At 33.1% G+C, this 21387-nt stretch overlaps 2 protein-coding genes across 10 annotated transcripts in view; one reads left to right on the top strand and one right to left on the bottom strand.

The window, feature by feature from the left end:
* Positions 1-8443, bottom strand: part of LOC106099238 (protein phosphatase 1 regulatory subunit 12B) — a 31184-nt gene extending 22741 nt beyond the window's left edge. For 6 of the 9 annotated variants that reach the window (XM_013277709.1, XM_013277725.1, XM_013277717.1 and 3 more), the window contains exon 1: positions 7882-8443. In XM_013277709.1, coding sequence (XP_013133163.1) covers positions 7882-8121 — 240 coding nt within the window. In that variant the 5' untranslated portion in view covers positions 8122-8443. The remainder of the gene's footprint in view (positions 1-7881) is intronic. The other 3 variants (XM_013277733.1, XM_013277768.1, XM_013277778.1) reach the window with 1 other exon arrangement.
* A 1635-nt stretch (positions 8444-10078) lies between these two features.
* Positions 10079-21387, top strand: part of LOC106111839 (disco-interacting protein 2) — a 50925-nt gene continuing 39616 nt past the window's right edge. The window contains exons 1-3 of the mRNA XM_013293999.1: positions 10079-10330; positions 17438-17515; positions 19755-19868. Coding sequence (XP_013149453.1) covers positions 10246-10330; positions 17438-17515; positions 19755-19868 — 277 coding nt within the window. The 5' untranslated portion in view covers positions 10079-10245. The remainder of the gene's footprint in view (positions 10331-17437; positions 17516-19754; positions 19869-21387) is intronic.

Here is a 21387-nt window from a genome sequence, read left to right as displayed (position 1 = left end):
TAGAATCAATCAATTGTTATAATATATTGTGAAGGTATATGAATTATAATAATTTTGAAAATAGTTCAACAAAAATGACAACTCTCACGCTCAGCTCTTCAATTTGAAAGGTGTGTGAATTGAACATTTCCATTGTCCAGAAAACCGCAGACGGAAGCGATAGAAGAAATTGAGGAAAGTGGTATTTATTATAATAGTTTCGTATCGCTTATAATTATTATTTGTTAAGAGTAAAACAGGACATATCTTAAAATAGAAATTTTAAATGTATATTGTATCACCTGTCTTCTCGTTTTCTCTTATTTTTTTACAAATTTCTATACCTTTGTCCTAGATGCATATAACGAAATTTTGGAATGGTGGTTTGAAGATGCTTGAGAGGCCTTTTGTACCTAAGATAGATTTCGACATAAAACAAAAAGGGTTTTGGTTCTTTATTTTCTATTATAACGCATTTCGCGCTCAGATACTTATTCAAAAAATTCGCTATTGCAACATGACACCTGCTTCAAATAAAAAATAAAAACAAATATAGAATTCTTTCTAGCTTTATGGCACATCAAAATTAATATTTCTACTCTGGTTACGAAGTAGAAAAGCATAGAAATCGACTATATTGTTTGGCCGAAACAAATCATATATTTATGACAAAGCCACCTGAGTACTGTGCTATGATGCGCATGGCAAGTTTTTACACGCTAAATTTACTAGCCTTATAAACTTATGACAAACTGTGGACGGAACATTTTATAACTATTAAGTTATTTTGATAATCCGGATAAAATATCGAAGCCGAATTGTGAATGTTTTTATATAGTATAATAACGACTGCCATTGACATCCACATTCCCAGATAAGTCGCCTATTTTTAATTAACATTGTGTACATATTATTCATTTTTCCGTTAAAGTTGACAGTAAAGACGAGTATGAATTCAGTGTACCGTAGGTTAAGTTACAATTGTCTCATTTATTAGAAACATATTATGTACTAGCTCTCAACGGCAACTCCGTCCGCGTGGAATTAAATAAATACAAAAATAAGTAGCCTATGTGTTCTTCCAGACTGTCCTCTTCATCTATACCAAATTACATCAAGATCCGTACAGCGGTTTGGGCTACAAACTCTAACAAACATCCGTCCATCCATCTAAACTTTCGCATTTATAATTTAAGTAAGAAGTAAGATATACATTAAAATAATGAATTGGTGCAATCGAAAAAGTAAAAGTAATTGTAAATTTTCCACATTTGAATACGCAAGTAAAATTATAAACTAACAATGTTAACAAGCAATATACACAAAACTACGTCACACATTCCCATTCATTATCAAAGCAGCCGGATACAGGCATTGCACTTTGTACGTAACACAACGGGCTCACAAAATAAGCACACTTTTCTATTCATTGTTGCCTACATTATTACCAAAATAAATTATACCTACGTAAAGTTTCATTGAATTTTTCATTTTATTATTTTCTGGGTGTTCCCTTGCGACTTCATCCGCAGAAACTTATGCAAATGTTATTTTATTGTTTATATGTGTCAAATAATCACTTGCAAATGTCAAAATAAGAATTACCTTACTATGGCAATTTTGCTTTCTAGATGTTGGCAGCAACTTATGGTCTCTTTTCCACATTAGGGTTATTATCCAAAATATGAACCCCCTTTTTTTGAATGGCGTAAAAATATATAGGCTAAAGCATGACGTAAGTGTAGGGCTTTTTATTACAAAAAGATTTATTAAAAAATATGCTGTAATTGCTGTTGGCAACAAAGAAGTGTGTGTTTACGCTTTATTATAATAGTATAGATATATCATCGCATGAATCAATATATCTTAAATATCCTATGCTATTTTATACATTCATTAAATAAGGTTACCATTAGTCGTTTTGATTTTTAAACTGTACCCGTATACCTAATTACAATCGCAAACGTACTCAGTTGTATTCAGGTGGACGTCCGCTACTTGGCTTTATCCAAACAAACTAAATATAGTGGTGCTAATTAATTAAAACAATTTCTCATCTTCGATATTTTCAAAGACTCGTATGTTATTGTTACAAAATGAAGTGTATTTTATTTTTCAAATGGATATGGTTTCTAAACTCATTGGTCCACAACACCTTTCTTTATGTCTATGTCAACAATAATACTAAAATAAAACACGGTTCGCGTGTGTGATCCCGATGTTCTCAATATCAACGAATCTCTGCTGTGTTTAACATGACCTCGAAAACTGTTGTCCGTTTATTTGTAAATTTATACGACGCTCATCATTCAGCAATACATCATTCCTCAGGCAAAATATTTAGGTCGGTCAATGACATCATCAAACTTCGAATTTAGGCAACGTGTTTATATGTTAGGACAATAATTGGGGCGTTCCCATTATGCCGGCTGTCAGTTACGACTTCTCTAAAAGCAGGTCACTGGAAAGCAGAAACGGTGAAAAATCTAATTTTTGACCAGGTGAATTCTATCGTCTTGATAGTCATCACATATAGATTACATTGTTACGTAGCAAAACATTAAAATAAAATTTAACTAAGATAGTAAAAAATCATCACTTACTACCTAATAACAAAAAAAAAACAATATAAACATACGTACGAAAAGTAATGGAACCAATTTCACGGTGTATCTAGTAAATTAATGATGAGATAAATATAGCTTAGTGTAAATTCATGTATAATACATAGTGCGGTATAGAGCGAAAGCAAAACGCATCCGTGATCAAAACCTGCCAAAACAAATGAAGTATTGCGAAAGCCCGTCCAGTGTTTACTTTGCTCGTATTATGATCAACAAATAGCATTCGAGTACGGAAAATATTAATACGTCAACAATTATAAATTCGAGCGATCATCATATCCCACTGCCACTAGTCATATTTAAATTCACGACCCGATTGCACGTATTACTGGTATAGGCGAATAGCATTAAGATAAATTTAAGGTTATATTCCAAGTTCTCTCTATATAAATTGTTAGTTTATTAATATGGCCTGGTATACATTTCATTGACTCATTAATAAGATAAAAGATAACCTAAATTTTCAGGACAATTAAAAACTTATTAAAACCTAAGAATTGCACCGAAAGCTATACATAATATGATATGATGTCTATATTTCTAGAGAAATCAATCTTAAAAAATACATTGTCAACATTTCGACCAACCACTAAAGCTATTCAGTACTTAGAAACAACAATGAGACCGTTTAAAAGCTATACAATCGTATTCGTGTTTATGGAACTGACAGTGTGTAATGTCAATATTATCTTAGGTAAAGCAATGGGGCATTCAATTCTTTCCTGCATTCATGAGAATATAATACACTAAGCGTTGATTCAGTGTATCAAGTTTAATCTAATAAGCAAACCTGAACCAGAACATTAAACTGTATTATAGATATATTATATACACGGAAACTAAATTATAGAAATACTTTTTTCTTTCTTACAATATGCTTAATAAAGTCCTAAAATGTATTATACCTACTGTAATTTGTGTTACATTGGTAGTATAGGGCATCCAAAGATAACGGTCGAGTCATATTAATTATCTTTATTGTGTCTCATTAATATTTCCTGCGAGCGGCAACATCGAGATTACTAGGGATTACTTGTCCCGAGGAGAGTATCCACTACATTTAAGGTACAAGTATATAAGACTAATTTACAGTAGTTGAAACTGTTTAAGTATACGATCAATATTTATGTTTTTAAATATTTTCGAAAACCTACATTATAACTAAATATCCATTATCATTTCAGACTATGGATTGATGTTGACGTTGATGTAAGGTAAAATGACTCGCCCTTCAAACAATAGATCAGGTTTCACGCCAGCTATTGCGAACGCTAGATCGATTAATCGCAAAATCCCTCGGAAATATATACAAATGTATGGCATGTAACCGACGAAGCGATGGTTAGTTTCCGTTACGGATAGCGCCGTAGACGTAGACAGTCAGGTTCTAATTCTGTACTAGTGACCGAACTGGCGAAATTCCCATGCAACCAAATTACAATTGCGCAACCCAAGAATTCAATGGCGGCATAAATATGACGAACTATTTTGCCTGAGACTTCGTTCACGTGAAATTAAAACAAAAGTTATCTTTTTGTAACATGTTTATCCATACATATAATAATTGGAGTGTATTAATCGTGCGGAGAAGCTTTGCTGATGGTCGCATGACGTCACGCTTTTACTGACAGCACCGAGAAGACGAGCGCAGGATGCACTCAGTGTGAGAGAGGAAGTTATCAGCAAAACTTTTATCTTTTTTTTAACGAAAAATCTTTCTGTCCGCAAATCCGAAGTCAGTTTAAATAATCAATAAAACGTCTACACCGATTATGACGGTACTTTTACTAGATTTTAGCACATTTGTGCGACTAAATTAGGCTATTTATTAATTTGCGCCAACAAAGTCGCGGGCTGCGTGCCCGCCTAGTTATGAATATAATTTCAAGATGCCTACGATATGTTCAAGTTTATACTACGTCCAAAATCTGTTTATGGTGGCCATTGCAGAGTTCTATGTCTATCATATGTTATATTTTGTTCAAAATAATTCAAGCATTTTAAGATCCCTTAATCACTCCTTTATAATTTTACTTTTACGATATATGGTTAGTTGATAGAGGCGATGCCATCACTTTTAGTTCTGTCAGAAAATATGTTAAACCCACTTGGGCATAAAAATAACATGGAAGAAAAATTATGACAACAGCTACAGTAAAAGAAGAATCTTGTGGAACTTTTTTAACATTGTCAACTGGGTCAAAGAAGTTTATTGGTCCAAATTTGCACATGTGGCAATGCCGATGTCAAAAGAATTGCAAAAGTTAAAATCTGCTAAGTGGTTTAGTGTTAAACTTGTTAAATACTCAGATTTGTAAAAACTGCACAGTCAAACTGTACAGTTAAGAGTAACATGTTGTGTCAAAACTGAAAAGTGAGAATTTTAACTGACCGTTAACATGTTACCGTGACATGTAAGTTCACCTGTCAAAAGTTGATTGTGTGTGGCCAGCTTTATATAACAGGCAAACATAAGAACATCAGATAAATCTACAAATGATATTCAATTTACTCACATATATCTTTATTTTGTATAAAACATATTTTATATTTGTATAAAAATAAAAAAAAAGTTACATATAGAATAGAGCACCACCGGTCATGGAATCCGATGTTTCAAGGAACAAAGACAGGAACCTCATCACAATGTGTACAGTTTCTAAAATACTTGCCTTTGGAATCAGGCCCTTAATTCAAGAATTTAGCGAGAGCTTGTTGAGATTTTGGTCAAAGCTTTTAGTTATTAGCCAGTGCACGGAAAGGACTACGGGAACAATGGCAGTCGATTTCATACGCCACATGGCACTAACCTCGTGAGCCAGATCTAAAAATTTAATAGTTAATATTCAATGAATTATTAACCATGCCCCTTCAGATTGTCACATACTTAGTCAATATGATACTGACACAATCATAGTCATCTTAAACCCCCCCACCCTTATCCTACTCTGGTAAGGTATGTAGGCAAGTCAGGAACTGCTACAGAGTACATCCAATAGCATATTTTTGTGGTGTCGGGGGGGGGGGAATCTTCGAAAGTTACCTTGCCTTCTGGGGGGAAGGAAGGGTTATGTAAGATTTGACCCACTAAAACCCCCACTATGTCCATTCTCTAGTGACATAGTCGAAGGTTCTGGGATCTCCAAGGAACACATCGGAATCTTCAGCACTCAAACATCCAATAGCTTATACTGAATAACATCTATAAACATGAAAACTAACATAAAATAAACATGGCTTGATTTCGTCTACACTACTTAATTTAATTATTGTAATAACTAGTTGTAAAGGCCTTGTACAACATGTGAACCTTTTTTCTATAAATAACTAATTATTACTTCAATACTAATATCATAAAGACAGTAGATTTGTATGTACTGAGTAAATTCAAAAACTTTTTTGACATTATAAAGCTAAATTATCCCTGAATAGTAAGGGTTATATTACTATTTTTTTTCTCCCCAAAGATAGAGTACAAAAGAGAAGCCTAGTACAAACGTAAAAATATCTATGTAAGATTAGGCAGCATTCATTATTTTTCAAGCACAAATGAGCCATCCCCACATATCAAATTTGGAAGCAATAAAAAATAACAAATTCAATAACAAGCAAAAAACCTATAAACCTTACTAATTATGACACTCTGGATGTAAATATATGGTCCTACAAGATTTTTTTGGCAGCCGGCAAATTTTATGAAATGAGAAGTGAGATTTAATGTCGGAGTATTAGCCTTAGCTTGTCAATTCACTTCGCGTCACTACTTTCAAAATTTTGTGTGGTTCTTTAATGTTGATCCATGAAAAAAGCGATGAGAGTGTTTAACACGACAGTGGGAAATATTGTTATCGCAGAAAAGAAGTTGGAGGGTAATTATATATTAAAATATGAATCATCTTGTGTCTGTTGTAACGAAAATGTGATACCATTTGTTAACTTAAGATTTTCCCTATTCCCAAGTGGATGCATGTGTAATATGTTGAGTTTTGTAATTTAAAACCATATACCTTGGCGGATACCACACAGTTTGTACCATGCATTGATTGTAAACAACAAACAATCAATGATTTTAATTTTTCTCTAGTTAAGCACTGAGTAAGACAATTTCTATTATGTGAAGGCTATTCCTTACCTTACTACCTACAGAGACAGCATTGCTAAAAGTTTGCAACAAAAGTTCTTTAACTATAGAGTATTCTCCCTGACAAACAAAGTCTGGGGCACTTCCTATGTTACTAGTAGGGTACAAGTTCTTCCGGTACAATTTACTTTTTTGTTTTTAAAAGGAAAGAATTTCTTTTAATGTGGACATATTACCTTGCTACTAACACTAAATGCCCAGAGGCGCCATTCTGTCAATGTCAAAAAGGTGCCACAATATCCTGGCGGGACTAAAAACATCATTCCTCTCTAGTCAATAAGTCAAAATAAGAAAAGGAAATATGTTAAGTTAAATTTCTTAAATAGAGGGTAGATGTAGAATGTTTCTGAATTTGGACTTTCATAGACTTAACCAATATTGTATTTTAATTCAAACATATTTTTTGAAATACCCACCAACAAAATAACAGAATTATGAACAATCCTTCTAACCTATGTCCATTAATATACGCAATTGATTTACTTTAACTTATATCCAAAGTAAACACAAAGCAACAGAAGAACCTGTTTTAATAAATAGGTTACAATTATATCAAGTAATTTTCTTACACCATACCATTGATTTCAACAACAAAATTCAAGACATACTTTGAGACACTGCACCACATGTTGTAGTTGAAACGACAACCATAACTAAATTATAGAAATCAAGGGAAATTCAAAACCAACTGCTTTTAATCCAACTGAGATATTATTTAAGACAATTATAAAATTATTTACAATGTATATCTAAAAACAACCTTTGAATGAAATTGTTATTACAATAATGATTTATTTAAATTTGTGATAAGAAATTATTACTTTAACATAGTAAAGTTTTATTTTTTAAAAGTACCCGACAAAGATTTTTTTTAACTAATAGAAGTGTGTGTTAGGTAGACATTGAATAGTTTTGTTTGACAGTATGACTATGTAGATCTAAAGCAATGTTGGAGTCTTTTTTATAATACTTTTTACCTTCTAAGTGAGGCGCTACAAACACTGTCTTCTTTCTATATATTTTCTAATATTAATACATTTTTCTATGCATTTTGCTGCATATGTTAAAGTAATTGCAAAAAGAATGTGACACACTAGTTATTTCTACCATACAAAGACTAGTAGTAATGGTACTCACTTGATGCAAGGCCGTAAGGCCGTCGACATTTGGTGTATTGATATCAGCGCCCATATTCAAAAGTCTCTGGATCTCATCTTTGTCTCCAGCCTTACATGCTGCTAGAAACACTGTTCCAGTAGAAAATTGTATTCTCGCCGCGTGTCTCGGATTAGGTGACTGCTTAAAAGTTTCCGACTCTTTCCATTTCTGTAACTGTTCGGCTCGTTTGAACAGAGCTGAAGAAGACCTTGAATCCATATTTATATCAGTAAACACTTGACACACAATAATACACAGATTTAGTTTTAAACGTAATGTACAAAAGCCTTTTTAAATGTATTTCATAAACGCCGAGTCCACATATACTAGCGAAAAGGTTCAAAAGACTCGTTTTAAGCAGATTTCTACGAAAACCGTTTACACACGCACATTGTTCGAAACAAACGATGAATTACTAAAAGAACACAGTTTTGATCATATAACCAATACACTACGGGTTGAGCGTGGCAGCCATTACGAGAATAACTTCAAGAATAAGTAAGTCAACTGCACCAACAGTGACGGAAGGAATGGTAAAACCACAGATTATGGATATCTAAAATTCTGTCAGACAACTGTCAAATTCACTTTCCTGGCATTGTTGCCAGGGTAAAAATATTTTATTTAAATTTTTCTGACACAAGGAAAAACGTGGACACAAACTTAAGATAACAATAGTGAAAAGCTCTTAATATCGATATCGATAAATTTCGGGGTGGTTGGGTAACCCTTCTTTTTACATTGTGATATTTAAAAGAAACTTTACATTTAAGCTCAACATAAAATGATCTGTAATCTTATTTTTATTTACAGACATTGAACCTAAATGTACTAAGGCAGGGTGAAACGGGTGTAACAAAGAGGACGTTAGTCATGAGTGTGGAAGGGTACTCCGGTTGAGGTAGACCTTGAAAGACATTGGTATTTATAGTTCGTCTAAATAAGGGTAATTAGTTTGACAATCCATTTTACAATTTAGTAAGAATGGGTTGTGTAAGATCTGATATAAATCATAGTTAAACTTTATGGATTAAATAAAAATAAAAGAAACTGTTTTTTTTTTTTCATTTGGTTATTCGAGCATGCGTTTCGTTATCGCTGAGAAGTTGGGGGATTCAGTAATTACATGTGAATGTATGAATCATCTTATGTCTGTTTTAACAATATGTGTTACCATTTGTTAATTCAAGGAATTCCCTTATATAACTTTTTTAATTAAAAAATTGTTAAACACATACTAAATGACTTAAAAATATTTTTCTGAAAGTTGTTTTATTACCTTTTCAAATTGTAGTGACAGAACCCTTAATTGTAACGTGTTTTGTGCAACTGGATGTTTGGCCTTCGTGATATAAATTACATATTTACTTGTGTAAGAAGGAAATTACTATGTGTACTCAGTAATTTATTAAAAACTAATTGTCTTATAATTTTAAAACGCACAGTTCAAACCATGGGGCATACCACATAGTGTGTGATATGCGTTGATTGTTAGCAAAAACAATAATTAAGATTTCTATAATTCTGTAGATGAGTGTTAAGTAAGACAAATTCTATTATATTAAAACTATTCTTTCTTTACTGTCTAAAGCGAGTGCATTGCTAAAAGTTTGCTACAAAAGTTTTTTAACTATAAAGTCTTCTAACCGACGAACGAAGTCTGGGGCATTTCCTAGTTACACTGTAAAGTACAAGTACCAGAGATGTGTAAAATACCCTGAACGCAGTATTTGAAATACAAAATACTTTTAAATAAAGTATTTTAGATACCAGATACAAAATACTTTCGAGAATAGTATCTGAAATACAAGAAACAAAATACATATCTTACGAATATTTTTCTCGTTTTCCAAAGGACAGAAATTCCATTTGATTTGGATATATCACCTTGCTGGTAACACTAAATGCTCAAAGGCGCCCTCCTGTCAATGTCAAAAAGGTGCCATAGTATCTTGAGGCACTATAGGGCTACAGAAAGACATACAAACGGAACCATAGACTGCATATTCAAAAATGTGATATTAAACACGTTGATGTGCTTACATAAGGCTAAAAGAGATTATAAAATGTCATTAAAATATATTAATTTTTATTTTTCACTGCAGTTTAGATTTTTTTTTGAAAAAAATGTCAAATAATATTTTGTAATTGAAAACAGTAACTAAAACTAGTCTAGTAAGCGCGTTGCGTCCTCTGGTGGTTAAGTGAGACATTGTTAGTTCAGTGTTCGAGTAGAGTCGGTCAGAAAGAGTTGAAAATTCAAGATGGCTATGTGTCACGATGGTGTCTTGGATTGTTGTCGTTAAGTTTATTTATTTTGTGTGAAAATAGTGTTTTATCATAATGGCTGACTTAAGTGTAGATATAACCAAGTTGCCGGACGAAATAAGAGATAAACTAGCTGAGTTGGACTTGGAGTTATCTGAAGGTAGGGCAAACGGTGCAAGTCGTATAAGAGATCGATATTATTTCTATTTTCTTTAGTTTTAAAAGTTACATTAAGTGTCTAAAGTTGTACACGCAAACGTAATGTACGTTTACGTATTATAAAAATAATGTTAATTTATATTTTCTTATATTAGACATAACATTGAACATTTATAAATGTTATAATAATGGTAGAAGCACTGATTATGAGAAAAATTAACAGTGCTTTTAAATCATAGTTTGCTTATCTTACAATTAAAATATTAAGTATTTAATTGCTATTGGTATTATGTTGGTCTCTCAAACAAATTAAAATAAATATGGTAAAACATATATTTAACTAAGTAACTTGGTATATTACATAGACTGATAGTTTGTATGCTCTGCGTTGTTTAAATTATGTTGTTTTAAATATTTCACTGCTACATATATTTCAGCTTTTAATCACTTACAATATTTAGAGTTTTAAAAATAACTTAAAACAATAAGACCTACATTTTTTAAATTAATAGAGAAAATTAAAATGTACTTCTTAAGTTAATTTTTGTAGTTGTAATGTGTATTAAGAGCCTTTAATAATTGATACTTAAACATCATTTACCTTAAATATTACCCAACATTAGATTGTAATCATTAATTTACACATTTAGGATACTTCTTTAACAAGTAATAAAAATTGAACATTTAGTTATTTCACATTTTTAGTAGCATCTTTTTGTGTGCAAAAAATCCCTTTAAAGGTCTTTTGTACCATGCTGAAACAGAAATCTTATTATATCTTATTGTCAATTTCTTAAAACATTCCGCTTATACCCTTAACTCAAGGGGGATAAGCAGACTTTTATATCTTCAGGAATTCTAAATTATTCTTTATAACACCATCTATGGAATGTACTGTTGAGATTTCAAAAAAAAATCCTTAGTTTTAATACTTATTTGAACTAACAAAGCATTGCATGCAAAGCGAAATTGGTAGGTCCATTTAAGTATAATATATACTAATATATTATAAAAGTATTTAGCATATGCGAAAGAAGATATGCATCAATCAGCTGTGAGTTTCACCAGTTTCTTTACATGTTATAACAATACTAAAAAGATATTAAAAACGAACGAAAGACAATTGAAACTTGTGTTAAAGAAAATAAAATACGAGGTGTAGTCGAATTTTGAGGCTCTAGATTTTTGTTAGGATATGGTCCACAATAACAGTTGTATGACGTCCATACCAAATGCTTAAAGTAAATTCGAATACATGACAATATAATAACTTGTGAGTATTAATAAACACACGTTAAATATATAAAATTAATCTAACGTCAACATCGCATGTACAGTCGATGAATTTTGCGGTGTTCGAAAGATCGCCATACACAGATCTCAGTTGGAGTATATGCCGCTCAAATAACAAGTATAGGTTTTTTAAGACCGCAACAGACGTTCAGTTTTAACTAAGCAATCGAATTGTTAAGATAAAACTTTGTATATGCATAAATTTAACCGTCACTTGAACCGTTTACTTCAAATTTCACCTAAGACGCACAGATAAAAACATTAAACTGTCAGAAATGAGTGTGTGTAGCTGGGTTTATAATGTAGTAGGCAGAAATTCTCATATTTAAATTTTTGACTTAATGTACTATTGTTAACTTTACTTTCAATTCTCTATCATTATTAACATGGCTTAACGCCCCAACGTATAATACATAACTTTTTATGTCAGGTAGATAGATTTACAAGTCGAGTCAGTTTACCAGCGCACTTAAGCCATTTTATTGGGAAAGCATGACGCATCAACACAAACCCGTTCGTCGCCGTGGCAGTCTGACTAAGCCCGTCGCTGTAGAATCAATGGCCTCAATTGCGCCTCTAAAAATATTAATTGAGTCCTTTAATACTGAATGTACTAATATCACGGGCACAAATGTCCACTTAGGCGTCATCATAAAGTACTATAAAATGAAAAACTAATTTTTATTCATGTATATATTGTAATATTTCTATTAACTTTTTAAAGATCCTTATTTTTAAAATTGAATGTATTTCTCCAGGTCCAAACACGGAAGTTAACCTGACAAGTCCAAAACTAACTAAACTGTATAAGTTTCTGGTAGTCGTTGATCATCGCACCAAGTCAGACAACATACATATTTATTTTTCATATGAAGCAACAATCGTATTGGTAATGCATGTTCAAATATTTTGTCATGGTCGTTACCGAAGCCGACGTGGCAAGCGCGTCGTCCCAGATGTCGCAGCAGATGATGCTCAGGCAGCTGCAACGGATTGCTACGCTGGAATATTGACTATATCCATATCCATATTCGTGGGGTTCGTAAAACAACCGCCCGAAGACAAGCTCTACAAACGATGATATGCAGGGTCTGATGGTAACCGCATTCGCTGTCGCATAGGGGGATTGAAAACGATTTTTTTTATTAATAGCTCACAAGGTCGGTCTGAATTGGCTCATCATAGTGCCTAAAGGCGGTTACATTGTGAATTAAAATATGAACAACTAGCTGTTGCCCGCGACTTCGTCCGCGTGGTATCGGTAGTCGTCCGCGTATTCTAAAACATACGGACTATATAAATAACAAAAAGCTACGTATCCCTTAACCTTATACCATGTGTACTCAAGACTTTGTTTTATATCTGTACCAAATTTCAATAAGATATGTTGAACCGTTGCACAATGATCGAGTAAACATTAAAAAACTAAATTAATGATTCCCACGGGAACCGTAACTATTCCCTATGTAGCCTATGTGTTCTTCCAGACTATGCTCTACATCTGGTCACATTTAATGGAGATGCGTTCAGCCGTTTAGGCTACAAACGCTAACAAAGATCCATCTACCCATCGTAACTTTCGCATTTATAATGTTTATATTCTATGATATACTTCAAACTTACAAATAAATCAAATAATTTATTCGTTGCCGAAGCCAAATCAATGTTGTCTTTCAAGTTTTTCGACTAATGTGTCTGATACTATTGTAACTAAAATTTATTCGTCTCGCTTAAATTTGTCTTGAAACAATATTTCCCAGTTTCATTTTCGCAACTTTACACCAGCAACCTGTAAAGTCAAGTCAACAGTCAACAGGATTAGCGTAGCTCAAATTACTTGGTGCTGTAGTAAACTCCGCCCAGTTCTTGATACCTTTGACTAGGTATGCAAGTCTCAATTGCGAACTGAGTACATTATTAACTTTCCATACTCCTGAAATAGACGAATAAAATTCTCCATTCTGTCTTTTGAAGCTTGTGAAGCATATCCGAAAGTTTCATTACTCACCTGCCACGCGATAGCGAGATTCAATTTACAGATGACGGGAGAAAAGAGCTCTGCAATAATCCCTTTGAACCCCGAGCGTGGAACTTCTAAGCGTTTTTTTACCTGTGCCGTCTACTGCAGTGTGTTTATGCCGCGCCTTTGCATTGCATAAACCCGTCAATACTTCACAATTTCGCTGGTGTTTATATTTCACTCTAGTACTTGCGATGGTTTTGACCATTACCTTTTTTTCTCCTACAACGCCGAAACTCTCAAATTTTGTTTTACTATTTTAGTAAGTTTATTTTAACCATATCAGTAACACAGAAAACTAAATTATAACCGTGATTAAAAAATAGAACTTTGAATAAACTCAATTGATTTTATATTAAGTTTATCTTGGGTTTTTTATGAATTCAGTTATTTAATAGGTATAAGTTGGGTTTGTAAACGAGTAATATTTGGCTCTCCTTACATACGATAAAGTAGTTTTAGTCTTTAGTGAAAGAACAATTCCAGAGTGCACAAAATACAAACATGTGAATTGTCTCAGCAAGAGAATATCATAAATTTAAAAGAAACAAGTTTTTGCGGTACCTCCTACTAAATTTGTCTTATATCAATAATGTTATTACATAAAAAAACCAACTTTTATGTTTGTGAGCAATCATAAATTTAATTTAAATTAAAAATTCGAATAGGATTTTTATTTTCATGTTAGGATTACAAAGGGAAGTTGAGTTTCTTTTTACTCAGTAGACGGTATTGGCTTGCGCTTTCAAACAATTTGATTTCCCTTTATGAATGTTTGAAAGCTTTGTTCGAGAGACCTTTGACGTTACGCAGGTTCTATATCAGGTGTTCCGACTCGTATATTTGTAATAACTTATGTAGCAAATATTAAAATTATACGGCGAAAATGACAGGTGTTTTTTTTTTGTCTTTATGCTAAACTATTGTGATCGGAATTGAATTGAGAAGGATATGCTTCGTTTGGTATGCACTCATGCGCATGATTTGGTACAAATACTACTAACTCTATTCAAAACGAGGAAAAATAATATTACCAATAAAGTAACTTTTCCCAAGGAAAATCAGAATCACCAAGGGAAATATGTTTTTCCGTCCAAATATGACGTTAAGGGCCTTCAAGAAAAGAGTGATAAGGTATTTATCTGGGTAGTGCGTCCCTTCTTTCGACCACATCTTCACTCTCAGGTGGTCAAGCGCTAGCTAATAAAACAAAAAAAAATAGTTTACTATACAAGCCGAATGAATTCATTCAAGTTTTGGGAAAAAAACTATTTTGAGGACTCGTATAAAATAAGATCACGTTATTCATAAAATTTTGTGTTTCCTATTAAATTCATTTGCTACCAAATTATATATTTAAAACATAACTCTGGTGACAATTTTTTTATCTAAAGTATTGTTTATTGGGATCGCTTTTTACTCATAGAAATTGCTATCTTCTTATCTGAGAAATGACGTGGTTCTGAGCTAAGCATTCAACATAATAATAGTATTTACACAACCTTTTTGTTATATTTTACAAAAGAAACAATCACAATTATTGTCATCCGAATAAACTTTAGACAAAGAGTCGAATTGTTTTATTTTCAAATTAAATAATTTTCGAACAATTTTATCGAGCAATATCTGGTAAAAAATCTTAACTTCTTTGGTCACTAGGACCTAGTCACATCGATTAGAAATGTATTTTTGATCTTTGGCTATTCTTTGGAAACTTAATTTCAGTTCTATTATTACACAACACAAATGTATGTAAGTGTCACCTTTTCTGAGTAATAAATATAATCTTATCTCTATCGTTTATCAATATACAATATTTTTATATTACTAAGACACCACGAAGATATGTAATATTATATTTACCCCATCTATATATAATACTGTTTGTCCAAATTTTTACTTACAATAACGTAAATGTATCATTAAAATAATTTGCAACGACCTTAAGTTGAAAAATATTAGAATGTATTTACGCAGTTTTTTTTTGTTTTTCATTAAATTTGTCTGCCTCAAATCATTCAAGGGTAGATATATCATCTCTTTCTTACTCTCAAAGCTTTATTCTCATTAAAATAGGGATATAGCGTTGGGCGGTCAGCTAGCGACTGCATATAATAAGGCTATCGGATAAATCGGAAGTCAGTTTTAAAATTCAAGTCAAACGTCCTCGAACAATGCCTTACTTATCAGGACTTCTGCGACTATGTATTGCATTACATGCGCTGATTGTTCGCTTGTATGCACCGTTTCACTGTCATGCACCTGCCAATTAAGTGGGAAATATTATGGTGTGACAAGACCGTCGTAATATAAGCAAACGTTTTTACAAAAAAGAAAACTGGTTGCTAAACAATATATTCTAAAGAGCATTAAGCATTCGACATTTTTTATTACGATTTCTCACCAATAGATTTCATCATCATTATTAACAGGGCTTTTGGAGATAATGTTTTGTTGAGCCATGTGCGTTTATTACTGTGTGTCGGATTGAGAGCTCCCCACCACCGGCGCAAGTGATATCTGCGGGTTTATGCAACTCGTTGTTTATCATTGATGTATTTGTTTATGTAACTGTGTTATAATCATATTACATTAATTGACATGTTTATCCATAAAACATTTGATTTTTGTTAATAGAGGCAACTCAATTTTTTTATAACATTTTAACTACACACGATAAACTAAACCCTATTAAATTGCTAATATGATAATCCGTATATTCTTATTTTAATGCAAACCCGGCCATTGAGTATTTATTTTATCTAGCAAACATGATCAAGGAGAGCTAATGTAATATTTTTTGTTGTACGTTTGTATTTAACATGTTTCTCACAAAGCGTTATAATACATAGTTATTTACAAGGCTAGCACGAACTCGACGTGAATGTTCGTAGTGTGAATTAATTATGACTTGATATATTTTTAGCGTAACACATTCTATGTTTGTTTTGTATGAATTGTTATGTAAATTATAGTCTAATTCTTTTCGGCGCACTGGTGTGTACGTTACACTTTTGACTCATCACTCGGATCGTTTGACGAAGTCGGGTAGAGATAGAAACCGCTATTTGTAGTCGGTGGCAGGGTTGCCGTAAGACGGCAATAAACATGAGGTGCCTTACTCGCTTCCAACGATCACTATAAGGGAAAAGTGTGATATAATAGTAACGTAATGTTTCACAAATAAAAAAAATTGTTTTAGGTACTAAAAGACTATTTACATAAAACTAACAACATCTATCAATCAAAAACATACTTTGTAAGCAGATAAATATCATCGGGAATATTAATCTAGCTTTCGTCTATATGAGCTAAAACTTTTATGTGTTTAACGTATTTTCTCATTTAGTCCGTTGCAATATTTAAATGCAAAAGTACGTCACAAACTACCATTTGCCTGTTTTGCGACTACTGAAACTCAAAGGGCGCTTCGTAATAAACGTTGACGTTGGCTAAATTTGCCTGCTTCACAACACTTTAAAGAATTATTAAAATGAAAGTCGCAATTCAAGCGTCTTACATAACGGAGCTTTTTGTTGACTTCTGCTTCTTTTTTTATTACCAAATTCTAGCGTCCACTAACAACTTATTTATTGTACTACACTAGCAAATTTATCCTAGTTTTCTTTTTTAACTGCCTGATGGATTTCTAGTATTTAAAAGGCTAAGCGGTTAAAATTTAGTATCAATTCTGATGTATACTTACATTAATCACTGCGAACTGGAATTGCTTATAAAACTTTGGTATTATGTTTTTTACAAATTATATTCACCAATGGTCTCTTTATTTCCCAGGTGACATAACACAGAAAGGCTATGAAAAGAAGCGCGCTCGTCTTCTTACCCCATACATCGCTCAACAACAGCCTCAAGGTAAGCCCTTATACACATGAGTAGTACAAACAAGCAATTGCTACTAACTTTATGTTGGCTCAACTAATTATCAATTAAAAGGAACTTCGTGACGCGCGAGTACTGGCTTTTCAATCCCGTTCTAATTTTTCCAACTTAATTTATTACGTCACACGACAATTTGTGTGATCCAGCACCAGAACTAGTACTTGCGAGTCCAAGGACGCGATGGAAGCGTCGCCGGGGTCAAGTGTCAATTGATCGTCGTCGATGGAAGCTGGGCAGTCGCGAAATTATCATGCAATGGCACCATTCGGCTCGGTCCAACAACAAGGGTCAAGCGGAGGGGCCATCTTGTCTCCGGACCTCGAATAGACGAATTTGGAACGTTAGCTCAGTGGTTTAGGTTCATTATTAAATGATATATTTGTAATTTCAGCTCAAATCAACTCGTGGCGATAATTTTTTATGCTATCAATATTGAGTTGCAACTTAAAATGTCAGTTTTAGGAAAATACAATCTCAGCTAACGTTTCATGTCCGCTGACGAGAGTTATTGAATTAATGAGGTCGGCCTTCATTTGGACGCGTAAAAAACTGGCGATTTAATCTAAACAATTTACAATAACTTTGTCCAGCACCCGTCGACTGTCATTTTATTTACGGTTCATTCGTATTTGTATATTTTATTTTATGATTTCTAGTTACTACATAATTGTGTATTTTGGTTTAGTTAGTTGGTGATCCACACGCACGTCAACCACACTTTATCATCATGGTACGATACTGTCGCATTGGCACGTAATTTCACTAGTTACATGGCACTATCAGAGCGAAACAGCTTTTTTTGCTTGCGGTGCAGCTGTACTCAAGTTGTTCCTGTAATAATATCCTTGGCCCGAGGTGAAACGTGATGATGTTTTCATATAGTAAAATGAGATAAACAAACGCGTGCGAAAAGAATTATACATTTTGTTTCAATCATCCCTCGTATCAAGTGCATGAACCATTGCGAGCCGCTTTTTACATCTCTCACAATTTATTGTATCTTCATAAAAGAACCATGCTAAATTCGCTAAAAGGAAGCTTCTAATGAACTTTTTTAATTTGCAAAAGTTATTTTTTTTAATAACCTAGTATCCTCTGACACCAAAGATAGATACAAGAGGCATTAAAATGTGAATGAATAAAATGCAAAACAACATATAATTGGCTAGACTTGATAAGTTAATCGGCAGTTAAATCACTTCGCGGTAACAGAACTGGCCGAACGGACGCAGTCGTAAGTGATGTGCATCGGTTAGTATCGGTCGTTTCTCATGGCCCCCGGCTTTTACTATATAAGCGGAGCGTTTTGCAGTATACAAATATTGTTCAAGTTATGCAAAATTAGATTAATCGCGAAGGTTATTTCGATTATTATTTTTAACGTACAAATCGTCTTAATCATCGACATCTTTACTTTTATATCATTAACAAAATAAAAGTGTTCAATATTCCGCTGTCTCTCACACAATATCCGCTACATTAATTTAGCCTTGCCCATTGTTTCGGAACAATACGCATGTTATATTTTTATACCGACAAACAACATGTCTACACAGTATGTACATTTTTGGAAGCAAACATCAAACTGTTTAAATATTATCTTAACAACCTCCCTAAAAACAAAATGAGATTCTTTAGATCTATAGAATGGCGAAAAAAAAACCGATTAAAACATCCTTAAATCGGTACATCAAATTAATTCTGACTATTCATGTTACTGATTATTCAAAAAAGTTTAAAAACTTGAACGTTGGGGCTTTAAATTTAACAAAAGCGTATGACACAAATTCGTTTAGCTCTTTTAGGGTGTAGCGTCTCAGGTCGAACGTTTTCGGGACTGCATTGCGCCACTGATATTGTCCTCACCTCGGTCCTTATCAACGGCAAAGGTCAATGAACCTGTCTGATAACTACGCACTGCGTTACTACAAGCGAAAGCATGGTTTAAGCGGCAAATCAAATCTCTATAACTTTTACACTTGCATTAATTTATATTTATTATGTATTCTTATAAAATAATAAGTATCGATTAGATTTTAAATTTCTGATTTTTGTTTACCGTGTGTTTATTTTCATCGATTTGCTTTATTGAAAGACATTTGACCCATGTGTATACGCTGAATGTTTGGTTCAGCTTTAATATTTAGTTAGCGATATAGATGTTTTGGGTTTTGTCGATACTGGTAAGCATACATGGCGGTATGTTGTGCAGCAGGCATTCAGGCAGTGCGAGGACCGCGCGGCGACGGCGGCGGCAGTCGACAGCTCACTAGGAACCGACGAACCCATCGCCGCGTCACTCACAATGAGAAGCGATACCACTCAGGTATCTTAAATGGCTAAGCGATTGGTAGCTGCCACTATATACACACTACAAATACTCAAATCATTTTATTCACAAATATCTACATGCCTTCACACCAAAGAAATTTTAACATAAGCAGATGAATCGTCAAATCATAGTGCAAGCATAGAGTTTTATATATTTTTTGGACAAAAAAATCACTGGCACCTTCAAAATACCTCTGCAAAATAAAAGTAAACTTCTTTAGTTCCGTTCATTTCGGTACAGTTTATCTAATCATAAAGATGAGATCATAGCTTTAAGTCGTTTGTACATTGTATCGTATTTACGAAGCATAAACAATAACGTAAATCATCAGCATTTTAATAACCGCTCGTGCAATCCACGTTGCGTGTCTAGATGTATTTAAAAATATTTAACTTGACGCGCAAGACGCCAGTGCGGTAGAGCTCCCACTCTGTTGCGAGATTACAACATCTATAAAAAGAAAACGTCAGTTCTACAGAGAATTCGGAACCACTGCCTGTATCGATTCGTTTCTTTCAATACCGTCTAGCTTGTGTACGATGAAACGGAATCGTTACGACACTACTGCGCAATTTTGCCAACCTGTATGAAGGTCGTATCTGTTAAAGTTGTTATTTACAATAAAAGTAATATATGAAAACATTTAAATTTCAAACATTTTATTCACCATATTACATTGGTTAGGTGATCGATCTCTAGCGTTATGCGTTTGTTGCTCTAAATAAGTCGATGACATTATTCAGCTTCCTCCCATACACTGAGAGTCGTATTGTTTACTACAGCTTTATTACGTTAGCAATATAGACTATTTAAGCATCTACCGAAAATGGGTTGAAGTATAATTTTTCATCTCAGCTAGGTTTGTAATGCTTTTTTTTTCAGTAACGGTATTTTCAATCTGATGCGTGCTAGAGAATAATTCCTTTTATGGTAATTTTATACGGCACATTAAATATTGTTGTTTTGAACATCGTTATTTCGATAGTTTTTTGTTTGTTTATTTGTTCTAGTGTCATGACTACTTTCGGTAACTTAAAGTTATCAAATGCTATGCAAATTCTTACCTGAATAATATGTTTAACAAAAATAAATGGTATGTTAAAATTGATGAAGATAGAGTGATCACATAGCAAGGAAAACCTTTCAAAGGAAGAGGCAATAAAATTTTATAAAGAGCGGACGGGAATTTTCACACCTGAATGACTGAAAATCCTTTTAACTCTGTGGTTTTATTTTTCTTTGAAAATCCATTCTGTAAATAATATTTATAACATTGGCTTTTGAATAAAAATGTTTATGGTATGTAATTGAATCGAGATCGCAACGTCAAAGTCAGGCGGATAACTTTGCTAGATAAAGTTTCGCCGCAGCTATTAGCTTTTTAAACTTGATCATAAAGTTAGATAGATCTAAGACGGAAGTTTTAAATTCTGTTGATCAAATTTAATTAAATCCGGTTTATGTAGGATTTATAAAGCTTTCAGATATTTTACCCATTACACAAATCTTTTAA

Source organism: Papilio polytes, unplaced genomic scaffold, assembly GCF_000836215.1.
Source record: "Papilio polytes unplaced genomic scaffold, Ppol_1.0 DF824381.1, whole genome shotgun sequence".
In the NCBI taxonomy this organism is placed as follows: domain Eukaryota; kingdom Metazoa; phylum Arthropoda; class Insecta; order Lepidoptera; family Papilionidae; genus Papilio; species Papilio polytes.
This window is presented reverse-complemented; position numbering and strand designations above follow the sequence as displayed.